The sequence below is a fragment of the Nyctibius grandis genome, chromosome 8 (genome assembly GCF_013368605.1).
Source record: "Nyctibius grandis isolate bNycGra1 chromosome 8, bNycGra1.pri, whole genome shotgun sequence".
Taxonomy (NCBI): domain Eukaryota; kingdom Metazoa; phylum Chordata; class Aves; order Nyctibiiformes; family Nyctibiidae; genus Nyctibius; species Nyctibius grandis.
The window spans coordinates 48,935,963-48,953,535 of record NC_090665.1 but is presented as its reverse complement, the minus strand read 5'-3'; the positions used below and the strand labels follow the sequence as shown (position 1 = coordinate 48,953,535).

Genomic DNA, 17,573 nt, shown 5'->3' with positions numbered 1-17,573 from the left:
AAAAATGTAGAATAATGCTGAAGTCATTTAAAAGACAGACTACAAAACCAACCCACCCCCAAAAAAGACAGTCTCTGAATTCAGGAAGCATATATAGATTTCTTTCGATCAAAATCCCAAATATAACTTCTGAAAATTTTATTCTATTTATCTATGCAAAAGATTTCTAGTTTTAATTAAAAATCTGAGTTAAACCCACCTATTTTCTCCTACATAGCAGTATAAATTAGTGAATATCACCAGGGTTATAACGATAATGGTAGAAGATAGTGCACTGTCTACAAACCAGATGTAAACTCTCTGCTACAGCTTTCTACTACTAGATGACTAAACGTAAAGTGAATTATCGTACTTTTAATTAAAGCTACAGGAAATACCCTCATAAAATTGTAAGCCCTGATTCAGCAGCTCTGCTTTACAGGTTGTTCTTCTGTGACTCTGGAGGAAAGGCGGTTCAGCTCACAGGCTTTACCAGTCACTGGACGGGCTGTCGGTGGGTAAGGCACACGCAGACATTTATTTCGCCATCAGTGCAATAGTGAGTGGTCACAGCATTAATTTGTTGTCCTACAAAAGCACAAGCCCTCCCGAATCGCCCTAGAGGTGATTGATAGGTCTCAAAAAGGATGAGGCGGCAGTTTTTCTAAGCTTTGCTTCTCTTATCATATTTACAGTTCCCGCAGGATGAAGTCAGTGAGCTCTCCTTGGAAACAGGCTCATTTTAAAACACAGCTTAGACACTCTCATCCTGTTTCTGAGAAGTGCCAGTTCCTACAGATGTAGCAGAAACATACCTAAAGGGAACAGCAACCTGATTATTTTCTATACTGATACTAGAGAAAATTCCTGAAAGCTATTAAATCTCAGGGAACCTAATTCTCATCTTAGAGGTGAGTCAGGGACAGAAACTGCTTTTGGAGTCCAAAATTTACTTCTGCTAATAGCAATTGCTAATATTTGCAGGATATAATGATAGCTATTAAGAAATGAATACATAATTGACACAAGTATTGATATTGAGACCAGCAATTCATCCCACCCTGAAGTATTCCAGCAGCAGCAACCAGTTCAGCGTGAGAGTCAGCTGTGACCTTGAAGTGCAGAAGTCTGATGTAGATGAAGCGTATTGTACCACCAACCTTCATCTCACAAACTACCACCAGTCTTCTACTCTACAAGGAAATGTGACCACGGCACGTGGCCACAATACAATAATGCCTTTTAAGTAAAAGTTTAATGCCCTGTACACAGAGCACCCAAAACCCACCATCTTTCTATCAAAATTGGTGCATTTCTTACCAGTTCAGAGAATTCATTATTGCCCAGATCAAGTCTCTCCAGCTGAGTCAGTTTGTGCATTGACCTGTAACAGATGAGGAGATACGGAAGATGAAATTTTGCAAAATGTTGGTCAAATTTTGTTCAGACAACAATAAATCTCCAATGATACCGTTATTGCAAAAAGAATTGCATCAGACTGCTGCTGTGCAAGTGAGAACAATATACTCCATCTTCAAGACATGAGCTCAAGTTCAACCTCAACTGGAATGGCTGTGCTGCAGGTGTGCGGTGTACAACTTTGCTCACGTTGGAAAAAAATAAGATGTTTCTAAAGCTCATTTACTACCTGATCCATGTGAACTATTTGCTACTTCAGGCCTTTCCAAAATGTTAGAATTTCATATTTGTAGGAAATTAAGTTTAGGAAGTTGTATTCAAAATTACTATGACATTGGAGAATAAGAATGATTTCCTCATGTGAATATATCAATCTTGATTTTTTTATAATGGCTGACATTTTAAAGCTAATAAATGGTTTCAAATAGTGCATTCAATACCCTTATTTTACATTTTAAAAGGTTATTACACTTAAACCAAATGGCTTTATAAATATTCCATAAAGATTTAACTCATTTTGAAAAAAATTGAATTATTATGATTATATTCTTCCAGGCCTTTTAATGAAAATTCTGCACTAAACAAGTCATTTTAGGCAGTCCATCTTCCAGGGACGTAAGTGCTTCTGCTCTGCGAGTGGTGTAATATGGGCGACGCTGGCCCTGTGCCATCCCTGCTGCGAAGGTTCCTCACACAGCCCTGGCTCCCACCGCTTCGCTCTACCCCCGGCAGCTCCTGGGCAGATCGGGAGAGAGCCTGAGCCAGGACCCGTGCCAAAAGGCAACGATGTGGCTACTGCTCTGGAGCAAGTTCAAACCTCATAAATTAATTAGTGCTTTTGTTTCCATGAACAAAATTGGAACAGGATATTGCCTCTACTGCAGAATTTCTCTTTAAGCCCTGGTAGACTCATATGCTCTAAACACCATACTGGATTTTGGTGGTGGTGGTAGTAAAAAAAGAGGATAAAAATAATTAAGTAGTTTAGCATTAACTGCAACAGTCAGTTCAGAGGCCTTCTAAGGTAATGAGTTACCTTAGAAATTAGCACAGTCTTAACTGATGTGATCTAAAATATCAACCATTTTATCTCTGCAATATGTATCAAAAGTAAACTGATTATCAAAGATGCTATGGCTAAAAACCATAGACATGTTTTAACATTTAAATTATGGAAAAATTAGGTTGTCATGGGGCTAGATAGAGAACTGCTGAATATTTATTATTAGCAAAATTTACTGTTAATTTTCTAAAATAGACAGGAAAAAAATTCACAGAAATATAAATGCCATTCTTCAGTAGTAGAGTGAAACATTTTTTGCTAGATATGTTAGCAAAAACAAAGAACATTTAGAAAAACAAATATTCTGCTCTCACGTTTAAGAAGTTACATACTTTATTAGATTTCTTTAATCAAACAGACTCTTTGACTGACCTACTGTATTTCTTCACTTTCAGCATAACTTCAAGGAATGAATCTTAGGGCCCCAGATTAAGATCAGGCATCAGGTGTGCTTCTGGACTTGACAGAAATTAAAGTTCTGTATAGAGAAGTTGTTAAAATATATCTCGGCCTCTTAGGCAAACAGCTTACTCCTGAATCAAATAAATCATTCCTTATGATAGAACCTGCTGTCTTTCATATTTAGGCTGCTGCTTTCATCTAACAAAATTTACACAACAGTTTTGGGATGTGCAATGTCAAGTCCTAAAGTCCTTTGAAACGGAGGTCACCAGTGCTGTGAAACTACTGGCGCTGTCCCTGCAGGACGTATTCCTGTATTACCGACCTCTTCAGTGCCTTCTGTCTTACTCTATGTCTGTTTTAACCTTTATCACTTTCTAAAAAGTTCTTCTAAGTGACCATCTATCTACTTGTTCATTACTGCTCTTTTTTTTTGCCCATTCGGCACAATCTCCGGCTCCTAACAAGCCTCTGAAACCTAGCAGATACGTTATTGCTGTTGGTCACTTGGTGTTTTGGAAATACCCAGCACAGTCACAGTTTACTTTCAGAATCATCCTAACACAGATTCATTCATGATAACTCTGCTTTTTTAATGTTTTCTGATAGTTCACTTATCCCATACTCACTCCAGTTCACTGTTGTACATTATTTCTTTATATTTTTCTTTTTCCCGTCCCACAACTATTCCACATCTCTTTTCCAATATATTTTCCAACCTATTTGATCAATTCTCACAAATGCCTTTGAGACAAGAAAGAGACAACTACTTCTTGCTTGTTTGCTAAAAGGAATGGTATCTGCCACACAGCTCTGAAGGGGTTAGCACCTAAATTAAAATTAAATGAAAAAGTAACAACAAATTTTTTTACTACAAGGCACAAAACAAGATGTCGCAATTTAAGCCCAGAGTATGAAGGAGTTAAGTGTGACACTGTTCCAAAAAGTATTTAACATAGCTCTGATCAGTCAAGGCTGAGCACACAGATTCTTAAACAGAGATTGACTTTCTATGTACTCTACTCTGACCCCCATCTTAGTAATATAAATCTTGATTCATGCTCCCCAGGTCCCAACCTGCTTCTTGCTGCATTGCTGTCCTTATAGTATTCATTACTTTGAATTGCTCTTCCTATAAACCAGAAGGAATAACAAAAATATTTTGTCTTTTAATACTAAGTCTTAGTATGCAAGCGTGTCTGGAAGGCTGGAGCCATTCCTGAAGCAATAAGCACTCCACCAGCACAACACCTGGCCCCAAAAGGATTCCATTTTGTGTTTTAATCACCATTAAAATAATAAATAATAGTGGAAAATGTTTTTTAACACCTCTGGTGTACTGCACCGTACTTCTCTTTGGAAATGTCTTGCAAAAGCTGACTGAAATTTTACACATGCAGACAAAACTGAAGTTTATTAAACAAAGCTGCACCACACTCAGGTCAGCTAATTTATACACCCCTTTTCTCAGTAAATAACACATACAGCCCTGGAAATGGCTGTGTTTGGTCTAACTTACTCCTCCTAAAACTCTCACCATTGTGTCTTAACTGATCTGTTCGTAACGTAGTTCAGATTTCCAACATTTAGATAAAAGTTGTAAATATCACATATGACATTTTAAATTAATTGAACCCAACGGAGTAAGCAATTACATTTGTAATTGCAAACGTGATGACTATGGACACTCATTACCATATGAAATCTTGTTAACTTTAGGAGAATTCTTTACACTAATGTGTGCACTCCCTGCCAGTAAGTGTTTGCAAGACTGGAGTCCGAGTGTTCAAAAACCGATTACACACTTACTGATCTACAATTTACCACTTTCTGGTAAAAAAAATCAAAGTATTTTTGCTTAAAACCAATCAGTTGGACCCCTTTGAAGCCCAGTCACTCATTAGACGGTCAGGCAGTGCACACACTCTCCACCTGAACGATGACGGTGTGAAAAGCATTCAAACATTGCCCAAGCTCCTTTAACAAAGCAGGTTTCACCCCTTAGTACCCACAAAGGTTTTACACCGCAGGAAACACCTTTCAGCCCGTGAGCATTGCAAGCTTGGAGTCCTTTCCACCTGCAGCTGTTACAAGCGTTTCAGTTACATTACTAACTGCACACACCACCAGCATTACGCAGCACGATGCCTTCACAAGGAAAAAACCAGGAACCATGACACCCATTTTTAATAGTTTGTACAAAGTTTGCTCTCACAGGCGGTGTTACTTGTGACTTTATCACGCTGCATTAAAGTCAATAAAAGCTTCTAGTGGTCATGACTCCTCATGCCCATGTTAAAGTGCTCAAAAAAACCCAGCCACAAGACTGAAAATACCTGCTAACTGGAAGTGGAACCGAACAGCAGCATTCCTTCGTTATTTGCATAGATAATTACTGCTTACACATAGACACAATTGTCTATTTTGAAATGTGAACCTCTGAAACCCTTCACAGATGCAATGAATGATAACCTGTTACCATCGAGTTGGTAAAAACTTGTGCATTTCACCCCGTATTCTGCCTTTGAACAAAACATTTACTTTAAAAGGTTTGGTTTGTATACTGTGAATTCATCATAAAAGGCAACTTTTAAACGTTACTTTGTGCAATTTCTACAGTCAGATGCATAGTTTCAGAAACTGTAACATTTATATGGGGGCAGATTAATTTCAGTTAGCTGGTACTGTATCAAAAGATAAAGCACACTGCCAAATGTACTCGGGAGAATATTATATGAGACTTTTCATTAGCTTGTGATATTTTTATCTCTTTCATGTAATTAGTTATATTTTTCTTATGAAAAGATTCATTATATTTTTTATGTGGGGTCATTTGATAAAGGCGGAACAGGAAAGGTGCAATTATGAGTAATGCTCAGTTAAATATTCATTGCTTAAATGATGTAATGTAATATAATTAATGCGCTAATAAAACTTGCAGCCAAAATTTCACATAAATCTTTATCCATTCGCATTCGGATCTATTCTTCCATTCATAAGTAACTGCAGGAGTTACACGGAGAAGATCTGATTCTCAGCTATTCAAGTGGACCTCACGTTAGGTTCAGAATAAGGTGAATCTTTTTTTTAGTTATTTTCAAACACAATAATGGAATGTGGTTCTCCAAAAACTACAAATGCATGAAAACCAGCACAGAGAGTAGCTTAGAGAGATTACCAAATACTTGGTGGAAAATTAACATTGCTCACAATAGTTTTAAAACATTCGCACTCCATAAATTATAACTCCCATTGTACAGTTCAGTGATACTAATTATAACTCATGGTTATCACACATACTGCCTTTCTCACATTCTTGCCTGTTTGGTTTTGCTGCCTTATTTAGAAGACACTTATCTACACCTTGTAAACACTTCAAATAACCACAGAATTACAGAATCAGTGAGGTTGGAAGAGCCCTCTGGGATCATCGAGTCCAACCATTGCCCTCACACCACCATGGCAACTAGACCAGGGCACTAAGTGCCATGGCCAGGCTTTTCTTAAACCCCTCCAGAGATGGTGACTCCACCACCTCCCTGGGCAGCCCCTTCCAATGGCTAATGACCCTTGCTGAGAAGAAATGCTTCCTAATGTCCAACCTGACCCTCCCCTGGCCAAGCTTGAGGCTGTGTCCTCTTGTCCTAGCGCTGGTTGCCCGGGAGAAGAGGCCAACTCCCACTGCGCTACAACCTCCCTTCAGGTAGTTGTAGACTGCACTAAGGTCACCTCTGAGCCTCCTCTTCTCCAGGCTAAACACCCCCAGCTCCCTCAGCCGTTCCTCATAGGTCAGACCCTCCAGACCCTTCACCAGGAAAATGCCTTGCGTTCACAGTTTCTGGCAAAACAAACCAGTCAACTGCCATGAATTATTTTTATGAAATCATGGAATTCATATCAAAATCCTGGTCAGTTTTCTGACAGGTAGGAGATGGTGATTACATGAAGGTTTATTCAAACCTTCAATCACAAACTTGTAGTCACATCTGAGTTATTTCCACATATGAAGAACTGCATTCATAAACAACAAAAGTATCTCTAATAGGTAAAAATTCACGAGTGAAAAGCAATTATGTCAGAGAGAACCAGATTTACACAGCGATAAACACGATGAGAGATGCAGCATCACACTGCTCCAGAATTAATGCATGCTTTTTGTTGGTCATATTTCTACAGAGACAGGTCTGAGGAAGTTACAACGGTTACATACTCTACGTCCTTGTGTAACGACATACAGAATTATATTTTCAATATGAGTTTATGATAAATGGATACCATTATTTTCTGAAGAAATAAAAAGCAAATAATGGCAAATATGTTGCCATTACTGGATTATCTGCTCTATTCCTTTCAAATAACATTTTCTCACACTTTTATTGTACACAACAACCTTTATTTCAAAGTTGTTAAAACGTCACCTTTGGGAGTCTCTTCCAGTTTCAGTATTTTAAACCTTGCAACCTAACTTTAAATTCAGTAATGAATGAGTTTGGAAGTGATGCTGTAAAATTAATACTTAATGTTTATAGTTTACTTGTTGCAGAGCAGTTAAATCTTAACCAGAGCTAATGCATTACAGGACACAAAGAGCTATTTACTTATACATCACTTAACGGATTACAAAGAAAACCCAGTTTTCAGTGAATCTCAAGATAATTTATATTATTTCTAGAACATAAAACATGTAGGGTATGTAAAGCAAAGGACCACAAGTATAAATTAATCTGTCACAAAGTATTGAATCTATATATTATCCAGGCTTCAAAATAACAGAGTATGTTTAAAAATTGATTTTGAGGATACAAAATATTGTTAAATGCAGACTGAAATATTTAACAGAGAAAATACCTAAAATAATGTATGTAATATCTACAGTAATGTCTATTTTAACAACTATATGAAATACCCATTTCAATTTTTGCTTATATTGAAGAACTTGAGGATTTCACAGTCTGCAGTATCAATCCACGAATCAGAGAATACAGCAGAGACCATGGGGTGATGCCTAAAGCAATTAAGTCTCTGAAGACTAAGTAACTCCAGAAGCTCTCGGTCAGTCCTGGAACCATGTTACTTCTCCATGGCCTCATTATTAGCATGAAGAGCCGTCAGGAGCAGACAGTCCACAAGGCACAGTGCTGCCCTGGCTGTCAGCAACGCTGCTGTGCAGAATGTGGGGCTGTGCACAACGGTACTTGCGTTAAGTATATGGGAAAACCACCCAACATATTGTCTGGGTTAAGCAGTCTGGACTAAGAGGCAGCCTCCATCAGCCTTTGTGTACCAGAATTGCTCGGTTTCATAATAGAGTTTGGGACAACTACCTCAACACAGCCTACTCGTGCTGATGCTCCTGATGCTGCCATTTCTGGTGCCCGAAAATCTGCTGACTCCACATCCTCTGCTGTTCGAGCCACTGTACACTCTCAGGCGATGGGCAAGGGCACTCTCCATCTTCAAATGCTAAGATGAGAAAAATCAATTTCAATGCCCAAAAGATGGAACTGCTGGTGCAGAAGGTGTCTAAACACAACCAAGGTATCTATGGCACTGAAGACTTGTGAGACTTTACCTAATTCTGTATCAAGGGCCTCAAATGAAAAGCACTACAAAGACAAGAGTCCTATATACTGAAACTGGAAATCAAGCTCTTCCATGATCCAGTCATAGTAAAACACACAGACATCCGATTTCAGGAAAAAATGTTTGCCTGCAAAATGTGAGGATTTTAAAAACAACTCCTGACTTAAAAGATTGCCTTCTACATAGGATCCTAAATTCCCATCAGTTTTGTTTATGGTGGAAATGGATCAGATCTCTCAAATTAATCCCTTAGTTCAAGACCCAGTTATGAATCACTCTACAACCGGAAAGGTTTGCTCAACTGATTGTAGAGAAAGGTGAAATCTTCACAGTTTTGACCTCCGTCCACACACAAATTTCTTTCCCAACACAGCTTTCAAGTCACCGGGGAAGGGAATTCTAAATTTCAGTTCAGATCCACTGCTGCTTAACTGATGCAGTGCTAAGGTGATGGATAGACAATGATCTTAAAGGTCTTTTCCAACCTACATGACTCTATGGTTACATAAATAAACAGAATGCAAAGGAAATCTCATTAGCCAGTGCAAAGCTCCTGGCAACATCAAGACTCTACAAATACATTTTTATCCTGTTTTTTTTTTTTTAAACTCCTTTTTTCTCTCTTTATTTTGCATCTGCTTTCTGAATTCCTCTCCCTTCTTCCTGATAACTGGCTTGGCATGGTTAAAAACAAGGTTAAATGTATGTTTCCACTTTCTGGACTAAATTCCAGGGCAGTCTGCCTTACCTGGAGCACAACTGTTCTTACGATACACTCCATGGCACGTAATTCGATATTCTGTGGGGATCCCTGTTGTGGGTTCTTGCTCACCACACTTTGGGAACACGCCAATTTTGGAGCAGCAGCTGCTCTGTCAGAATCACCTGCTGAACGGGACTTACTCACAGAGTAAGCAACTATTACCTACTGCTCTGTAACAGCAGGAGCATGGGCTGGGATAGTGTCAGTGGTGTGACCACAAGGAAAGGACACCTGTGGTACTTCTATGGAGTAGCTTAAGACTGTTTTCCTGAATGCTGGAGCTATATAATCCCTCATGTATCCATTCACAGCACGATTCTGAAATGTCCCATTTGGCTCATGAATCACCACTTGAAGGATCCTTTGATACAGAAAACTGAAAATTACCACTTAACATTTGGTATTTTCTATTATATCATGATGTTTATCTCAGAAAAAGCTGGAGGAATGCTATTTGGAAGAGACAAGAAAATATGTGCCCACTTGCAGGATTAAATGGCCTCAGTTAAACTACTGTCCCTTTTCCAGAAAATACTGTGTGTTTCTTAACCTCGTACCTATCTTAAAATGCTGTTTTCAATGGACAACTTGAACATGCGAAGTTCATGTCTGCAAAATTTCAAAGTACATCTAGTTAAAAACATTCAAAATACAAGTAACAGCAAACATCCAGCTCTTCTGTCAGTGAATTTCAGAATTAATATTCCTTGAGGCAAATATGAGCTTCAGCACATGAGAGTCGCAAGGTAAATACACCCTAAGAGTCGTTAAACCTTGGAGCCAAATTCACGTGTAGCAAACTATACGTGGCTCCGACGAGATCAATGATTTTGCTATAAGATGTCTGCATGCGGACAAAGAAATACAATATATCAGTAACACAGGTGACACAATGACAATAAAAATTGTTCCACGTTCTGGGACAAACGCACCTGACTAACAATTATGAAGCCAGGACCCACCGCAGTTATCTACGTCCAAAACCACTGAAATTGAGCCAGATTGACTGTATCATCTACTGCCACAACGGTCACCTCACTGGTTTTGCTTCAAAGATCCAGTAGTTGGTAAATAATGCATTTGACAACTTATATTTTGTTTACGGTGTAATAATACAGTGGAAAGTAAAGAAATTATTTGTAAACACTGCAGTACTGATCAACTTGAACATATTATTAATATAAAATTGACTAGTATTTGAGATCTGGTTCTCCACCACCCTGAAGACTGAGGAGAAACAGGCTCTAAGTTTCCCACTACTAAAAGTTGACTAAAAATAATCTACGTTTCATCAGATATACAATATATTATTAAAATCTTTAAAGAATTCAGCACATGCTTTACACTCTTATGTACTAGTTTTGCATGGAATGAATGAAAAGAAATTGAAGAGAGACCAAGTTTTAGCCTGCAAGACTGAAAATGCTGTTTTGGCCCTGTTTTCCCATTTACTTTGCCAGAGAGCAGGAAGAAGACCTAACTTAAGGTGCCAAATAATTAGCAGGGATGAACCAAGTTCAAACGGTGTTAATGAACACCTGATGACTAAAAGTTAACTGAATCAGCTAACCCAAAAAATAAAAGAAGTTTACTCTCAACGCAGGTTTCTTATTTAGTAGCCCTTTTGATTCCTATTTCTACCAAAATATGGCCTAAAGACAGTGTGAACACACATCAAAACTCAGATTATTTCTAAAGGGAAAACCAGAGAAATACAATGGGGATGTGCTAGAAAAAAGACAAGGATGAATCTGAGATGAAAAATGTCATGACTCAATAACTATCTACATAATAACTGAGGAAGAAGGATGGAAGTAGTCCGAGATGGCAAGGAGCACCTCAGAAAATGAAAAAGCAGAAGGACAACCCCTTGTAGGACATGAAATATCTGTATATAGATATAGTTATGGCCCCTCAGAAGAATGGTTGATTTCTTCATAAGTGATCTCCAGTAGCTTCAACTGTAGAAGTATAGTTCTGGAAGATCTCTGGAAGATCTGGAAGATCTCTACTGACAGGCTCTCCAAGATAGTGGAGAATGGGTGCCAAAGAGGAGGCTGGTGTAAGACTTCTAAGAGACCTAGCTTTAAACGGTAAAAACCAAAGCAACTGCAGGGCCATAATGCGATCTTCTTGTTCAGTTATTAGAGAACTGCTAACGGTAGGCAGAGAGATGATATTACATCAGGAAGTACGGCAAATATGGGCAAGATTTATTTCACAATCCAATGATAGGAAGCAAGCTGCAACACAGAGCTCGTGAGCTTTAACAGAACCAGGCCACCGGAGACACTGAAATGGGAGAAGCATGGAAAAGCCATATGTGCTAAAAAGATGGCTACAAGGCGTAAATACTGCATATAACTGGTGAATATAATCTACAGATGCATTTCAATAGGAAATATAAAGACCAACAGTTCATAAAAGAACTCACTGACCAGCTACAGGAAAATGTAACTGTGATCAAGAACTAACGACCACTGTAATTTATTCAGACATACGTATTCTGCAGTTTGTCAAAAGTAATCATCAATCACGGTTTAGATGTGTAAGAATACAAGCAGTTGAGAGTCATCAAGTTTTGCATGCTTATTTTTATTTTCCTGATTACATGAATAAAATGCCTTGCAGGCACGAGGGAAACAGCAGCACAAGGTAACCTTTGGCACACCACAGAGCTGACCACAGGTTAGGCGCTGTCTGCTCGCTGGCCTTGAGGAAGCTTCTGGTGCAAGAACACGGGTCACAGGACATCCCCTCCCTCTCATGTGGAGGGACAAATGGCCACTGCTGACCTTCACAGCCCACAGCATCTGCAGGTGCAGTTTCTACACTTCGATACGGCTAAGGATGGCAGCAATTAAAACGTAATTCCACATGTGTTTAGCTCAGAAGCATCCATCCTTAATCCAAGAACCTATTAAATGACAGAGACACCCTGTGCCAGGGCATCGGGTTGAGCTGTTACTCACGGGTAACACAGGAGAGCGACACACAGCACAGTGCATACAGACCCTCGGAGGAGGTGTGTGTTACCTGCACGTCAACGCTGCACCAGTACTGCAGCCAAGAAACACGTGCTCCTAGGAGTCTCCTGTTCCAGCGGGGAAACAGAAAAGGTCTGCGATGGTCATGGCAGGTAAAACCCCATCCTGGTCTCAGCGCATTCCAGCAGTCATCTTCTCTCTATTTAACTCCTCTTGCAGTTTGAATTGTGTGCAGGCATTTTTACTCTGTAGATTTCTTTTTTTATATCAAGTAAAATTAAACGGATACTGACTGAAGGTGTTCTGAGCACCACGAGCAATTTCCTTGCATACCATAAAACAACCATACCTGAGAAAGCAGAGCACAGAGTCTAAGCACGACCAAGGCAGATCTCATTAACAACAGCCAGAGTGAACTCTGCGTGTGTTTAGCTCCCAGTTGCTCTGCGAGGAGCTCAGGGTTCTGGTATAGTTCAGAACAAAATGAGTGTAAGGTGGGCTAGGGCGATTCTCCATGGTTATAAATCTCCCCTCCCACCACTTCGTGCTGTGAAGCCTTTATCTGAAGTTTAACCATACTAGTCAGATATAAACTCTTCTGAAAAAATAAATCACTTTTGCATCTCTTAAATGGAAGTTTTAAAGAAACAATTAAGTGATAAATAAATACAAAAAAAATTGGTGTGCAAAACAGGCCCATACGCAGGGCTCTAACTTCTGCCGTGTCTTCCCTTTGCCCATTTGACACACTAAAATTATACAGCGTGAGCGCTGCCTGATAAGAACCACTAATTACAGTTTAAGTAATATCAGGATTATCCCAGATGGCAAAAGCAGTACTGGTGTATGTTCACTGCAATACAAGGAGTTCTAGCTCTGTCTTCTCCCAGAGTGTCCCTTACTGGAGATATGGCAAAAAACCTGCCACTACTGCCTTTAGACAAGAAAAATAAAGGCAATTTTTCAGACAAGTTTGACCTACTATATATGTTGGAAAAGCATTCTTACAGTAAGAAAACAATATGACACATTTTTCTGCATCTTCTCTGAGCAGCAAAACATATTTAGTTTAAAAAAGCCTAAAGGGAAGACACGTAATAGTAGTTGTTCATTATAATATTGGCAATGTTTTAATAATGTAGTGCCAAAGTAGTAAGTCTTCTGGAATATGGTTTATGAAACTCAGCCAGAGTTAGTACTTGAAGAAAACAGGTCATCATGAATGACAAAAATATTTGTAACCTCAAAGTGTGGGAAACAGTTTACATCTTTATAATAAACTAGGGAGAAAGTGGAACAGCATTTCAAAAAATAGCAGTCTAAAGCTGAGCTTTTAAGCCTATATTTAGATGTCTCTGGACAGATTCTCAGTTGATGTAAACTGTCTGTTCCACTGACTGCAACACACTTAAGACAACCCGTGATTTTTGCAAATCTACTTCCTAAACCAGGGTTTTGGAAGTGGTGAGGATGTTAGGAATATAAATGTTACTGAAGTCAAGGGGACTAACGGTCTTAAGTCCCAAGAACGCTCTCTACAACTCCATTTTCAGGTTAATGAAAATAATAATCACCACTTTGATTCAGCAAATTTCACATCTGAAAAAAGGTAACGAATTGTGACGTTTTCGATGCCTGAATATCTTTCTGAACCTTTATTGGCTCATTCCTGCTGAGATGAAACTAAAGAGACAAGCAAAGCCATATCTGCAGCCTTTCAACAACGCAAAAGCTGAGAAATGTTTATAGTTATCTTAAAAAGTCAAAGTGGTATTGAGAGAGGGAACAAGAACAGAACAACTTCACCTGACTGTTTCAAACAGGATTTTGGTAAATCACCAAAGACGCTTTTAAGTGATATAGGGCAGTTATTGTACTAAAAGGATTATTTAAGAGGAGTGTCAGCACTCAGTACACACACTGCATCTGGACAAGTGATTCACCTGCATTATTCTGCTTCCTTTCTCAATTTGTAATAAAGTCCGAGCTACACAAGGGCATAAGGGTTGTAACTCTCTACAGGTTTAGATACTTCCGAGTTGCAAACTTAACCTCTGCAAAACATCTACTATTATATGTATTCTGCCAAGGAAGAATCGAGTCTACTTCACTTTATATTATTTGAAAAACAAATTATTATGTGCTTTTTATACAGTTTTCATGATGCTACTTAGAAACCTTGATCATTTGAGTCTTCTTATACACAGTCTCACCACTTTTAAGAACCAACCAGCACAAATAAGAGCTACAAGTAATTCCAACAAACATATATTTATGTCCATTACAACAGGAACCAGACAACCTCCACCCCTTTGCCTTGTTTCTGCCTGAGTCGTTTGCTAGACATTTTGCAGTTGGGGCTAACTGGCACATTAAATTGGGGCACATCTACACAGTAGCTTGGTAGTGGAATTAATTAAAAGGCTGGCATTCCCAGTGCAGCATTTAATATTCTGGTTTATTTTGCAGGCATGAAAGAGTTATAGTATTGCTAGGTGATTGGCCAGGGAATAACAGAAATAACAACCCATGACTCATAAAATTTTTGATTTAATCAGTTTGGAAAATAAAATTAATTAATTAATTAATTACCCGTGGGAGGGAAACAAGGACCATGTATACTTCCCACCACCACTTTATAGAGCTTCTGCTTTCTATGATTCTAACTCTAAATTTGTGGGGAAAAGAAAGAAATGGAAAGAAAGAATGTTACAGAAAAATGGCAATTTTTCACATTATATTTACAGAAAAAAATAAAAGTGCACTTGGAATTCAAAGGAAGAAAATAATTCCTTTTTATGAAATTTCATAAGACTGAATTCTTCTGCGTGAAAAATGGGATTCTCTGCCCCCCCTTATGTTTTTTTTACAATATATATTTAATTGTGAAGCCACAACAGATACTTTCATTATATATGCACAAAAAGATTGTTTTCACACCTTCACTTGTTATCCAGAAAGAAAAACTTAATAGATGGCATTCTTCTTGTTTCCATTTCTCTTTGAAATATTTTTCATGGAAAACTTTAGATGAGACTGACCTTCCGTGCTGTCGAATTATTGGAAGAAAACATACCCATGGCCCTTTATCAAGGGAGATCTTCAAGCATTGATAGTAAAATATTATACACAAATAGGAAGGTTTATTTTTCACAGAATTTTGAGAACTACTCTAGCATGCACAGAGTGCTGTTGTAATGTAAATAGTGGCAGTTAAAAGCCAGAGATCCTTTACAACTTGGATTTTCACATAGTTATCTTTTATTGCAATGAAAACCTAAAAATGTGCAATCAAGAATAAAAACATTTGTTTACTTTTTAAGACTGAAAACATACCAGGAAAAAATGGCTCATTTTAACAAAAGGAAAAAAAAAAAACACTCTATCATCCTCATCATATCCATAAAGTGCTTTTATTCCTGACTCAAACCAGGAGCAAAATCACAGGTATGAAATAGTGTGGCAACGCAGGAAGATTGCACTAAAACAACTGCAAACTGAGGGGACAGAGATAACTGGAAAATAAGTATCTTTCAGAAATGTACTGATTTAAACCAACAAAGAACAACAGAACCACCATGTAAACATCTTCAAGGGAATAGCAGCGTGCTGATCGACACCAAGAACCGTACAACGTAGTTACACCACTCGTGATAAGAACTTACCACTGCTGGTTGTTTTTGGCCAGTTTACTCAATAACCACCCAAACGTGCCTTGTGCACAGAGCAGATCTGATGTTGCAATATACCAACAAGTTTGAAGCGGCAGGACTGCAACGTGTGCCATTTAAGTTCAATCTTTCCACCATTTTCTGGTGAAAACTAGAAGTTTGTGGCAGGAGGAGGTGAGAGTGGCCAGCCCGGGCAGGTTGAACGCCCACCCCAGCGTGTAGAGACAAACACTAATGTATCTCCTCCCAACTTCTGTTCTCTTAGATGAAGTAACACATCATCTTTAGGGCCCTTCCATACAATACACTCTGCATTCATTACTTTTCCTATCAGATTAGGACCTTGTTTAGCTATTCCTTATCCTCATTTCCCTTGGAGCTTTTCCACATGAGGCCTCCCTCATTTTTTACACAATGTCATAAACGCCTCTTTGTCTCCAGGGAAAATACTTTGACACAGAACATTTGGCATTGTCGTGGCTCAGTGAGATCAATGACTCACAGACATTTTACATCCGACTGATACACTCATGTCTTTTTTTTCCAAGATGATTTCTGATTAAAGAACTCCTAATTTATAACACAAATTCCTATTAGACCCTCAGCACACGACCTTGCACGCTGTACTATTAAATTTCACCCAGTTTTTCATTGCTCTTGTCTTCAGAATTAGATAGTTTGTCCAATTTCAGAGTCTGTACTTGAGAACTTGATCTACAACTTTTACTCTTCACAAAGCAAATTAATTCTGAGCAATAGCTAAAGACCAAGAGAAATTTGGGTTTTCCCTAACATTAGCTGCTAAGGTCCCATCCCTTTGGTAACGTCTCCTTTGTACATTATTTCCTAATAGCACGACACTGCAGAAAAAGCAATAGCTGTAATACCTAATGACAAGAAACCCAAAGGAGAGATGAGAAGCCACAGCTTCAGCTGGGAAACAGTGAGTCATTGGGATGAGTACAGCAAACACAAGCATTTTCTCATCAATTACCAGCACCTACCGTTTCTCAGACACCAGTGACTCACCATTTACAAATGCAGTTTCTACAATTTTTCAATTTTACAAATCTCTACTGAAAGAAATCCCACCAAACCCTGAAAAGGTGTTTTCCTCAAACAGCTCTAAGAGCAAAGATCATACTAACTACTTTAATTCACTCAAAGATTTTTGAAAAAATATAGGCTGGCTGCCTGGCTGCTGGGTGCAAGCACCAGCACGTGTATAGTTTCCAGATTCTTTCCTGAGATATGAAATATTCTTTATTGCTCTCAGGAATCCAACAGGGTGTTAATGTCCCAAAACATTCCGTGCAGGAGTGGCAGGCCTGCCGGCATTCATGGCTGTGAAGAGCAATGAATATTTATGACAGAGCCTCATCTCAGCGAAGATAAAATTCAGTGCAAATTAATGAGCTGCCATTGGAGCAGTAACCAGACCAGGCTGAAATGCGACTGTCAGATAGATTAAAAGCTTTTGTTGTCGCATTTGAAATGGGCTCAGACCACTGCTTTCCCAACTAAGTTTTAAATTTAGCTACTCGATTTGTTTGAAGAATTGGTGATTTACTTCAATTACCGTAATAACTCTGTGCTGTCCTGACACAACCACAGATCCTCAGCATGCAAACAAGCCAAGTGATGAACATTAGTGAGGGGAACCATCTCCGAGCTTTGTGTATGTGCCACAGTTCCTAGAATGCTTG

The 17,573-nt window shown here is 38.7% G+C and overlaps 1 protein-coding gene across 2 annotated transcripts in view; it reads right to left on the bottom strand.

The window, feature by feature from the left end:
* Positions 1-17,573, bottom strand: part of LRRC7 (leucine rich repeat containing 7) — a 162,208-nt gene that overhangs the window by 56,680 nt on the left and 87,955 nt on the right. For both annotated transcript variants that reach the window (XM_068406147.1, XM_068406148.1), the window contains one exon: positions 1,300-1,363. In XM_068406147.1, the coding sequence (XP_068262248.1) occupies positions 1,300-1,363 (64 nt within the window). The remainder of the gene's footprint in view (positions 1-1,299; positions 1,364-17,573) is intronic.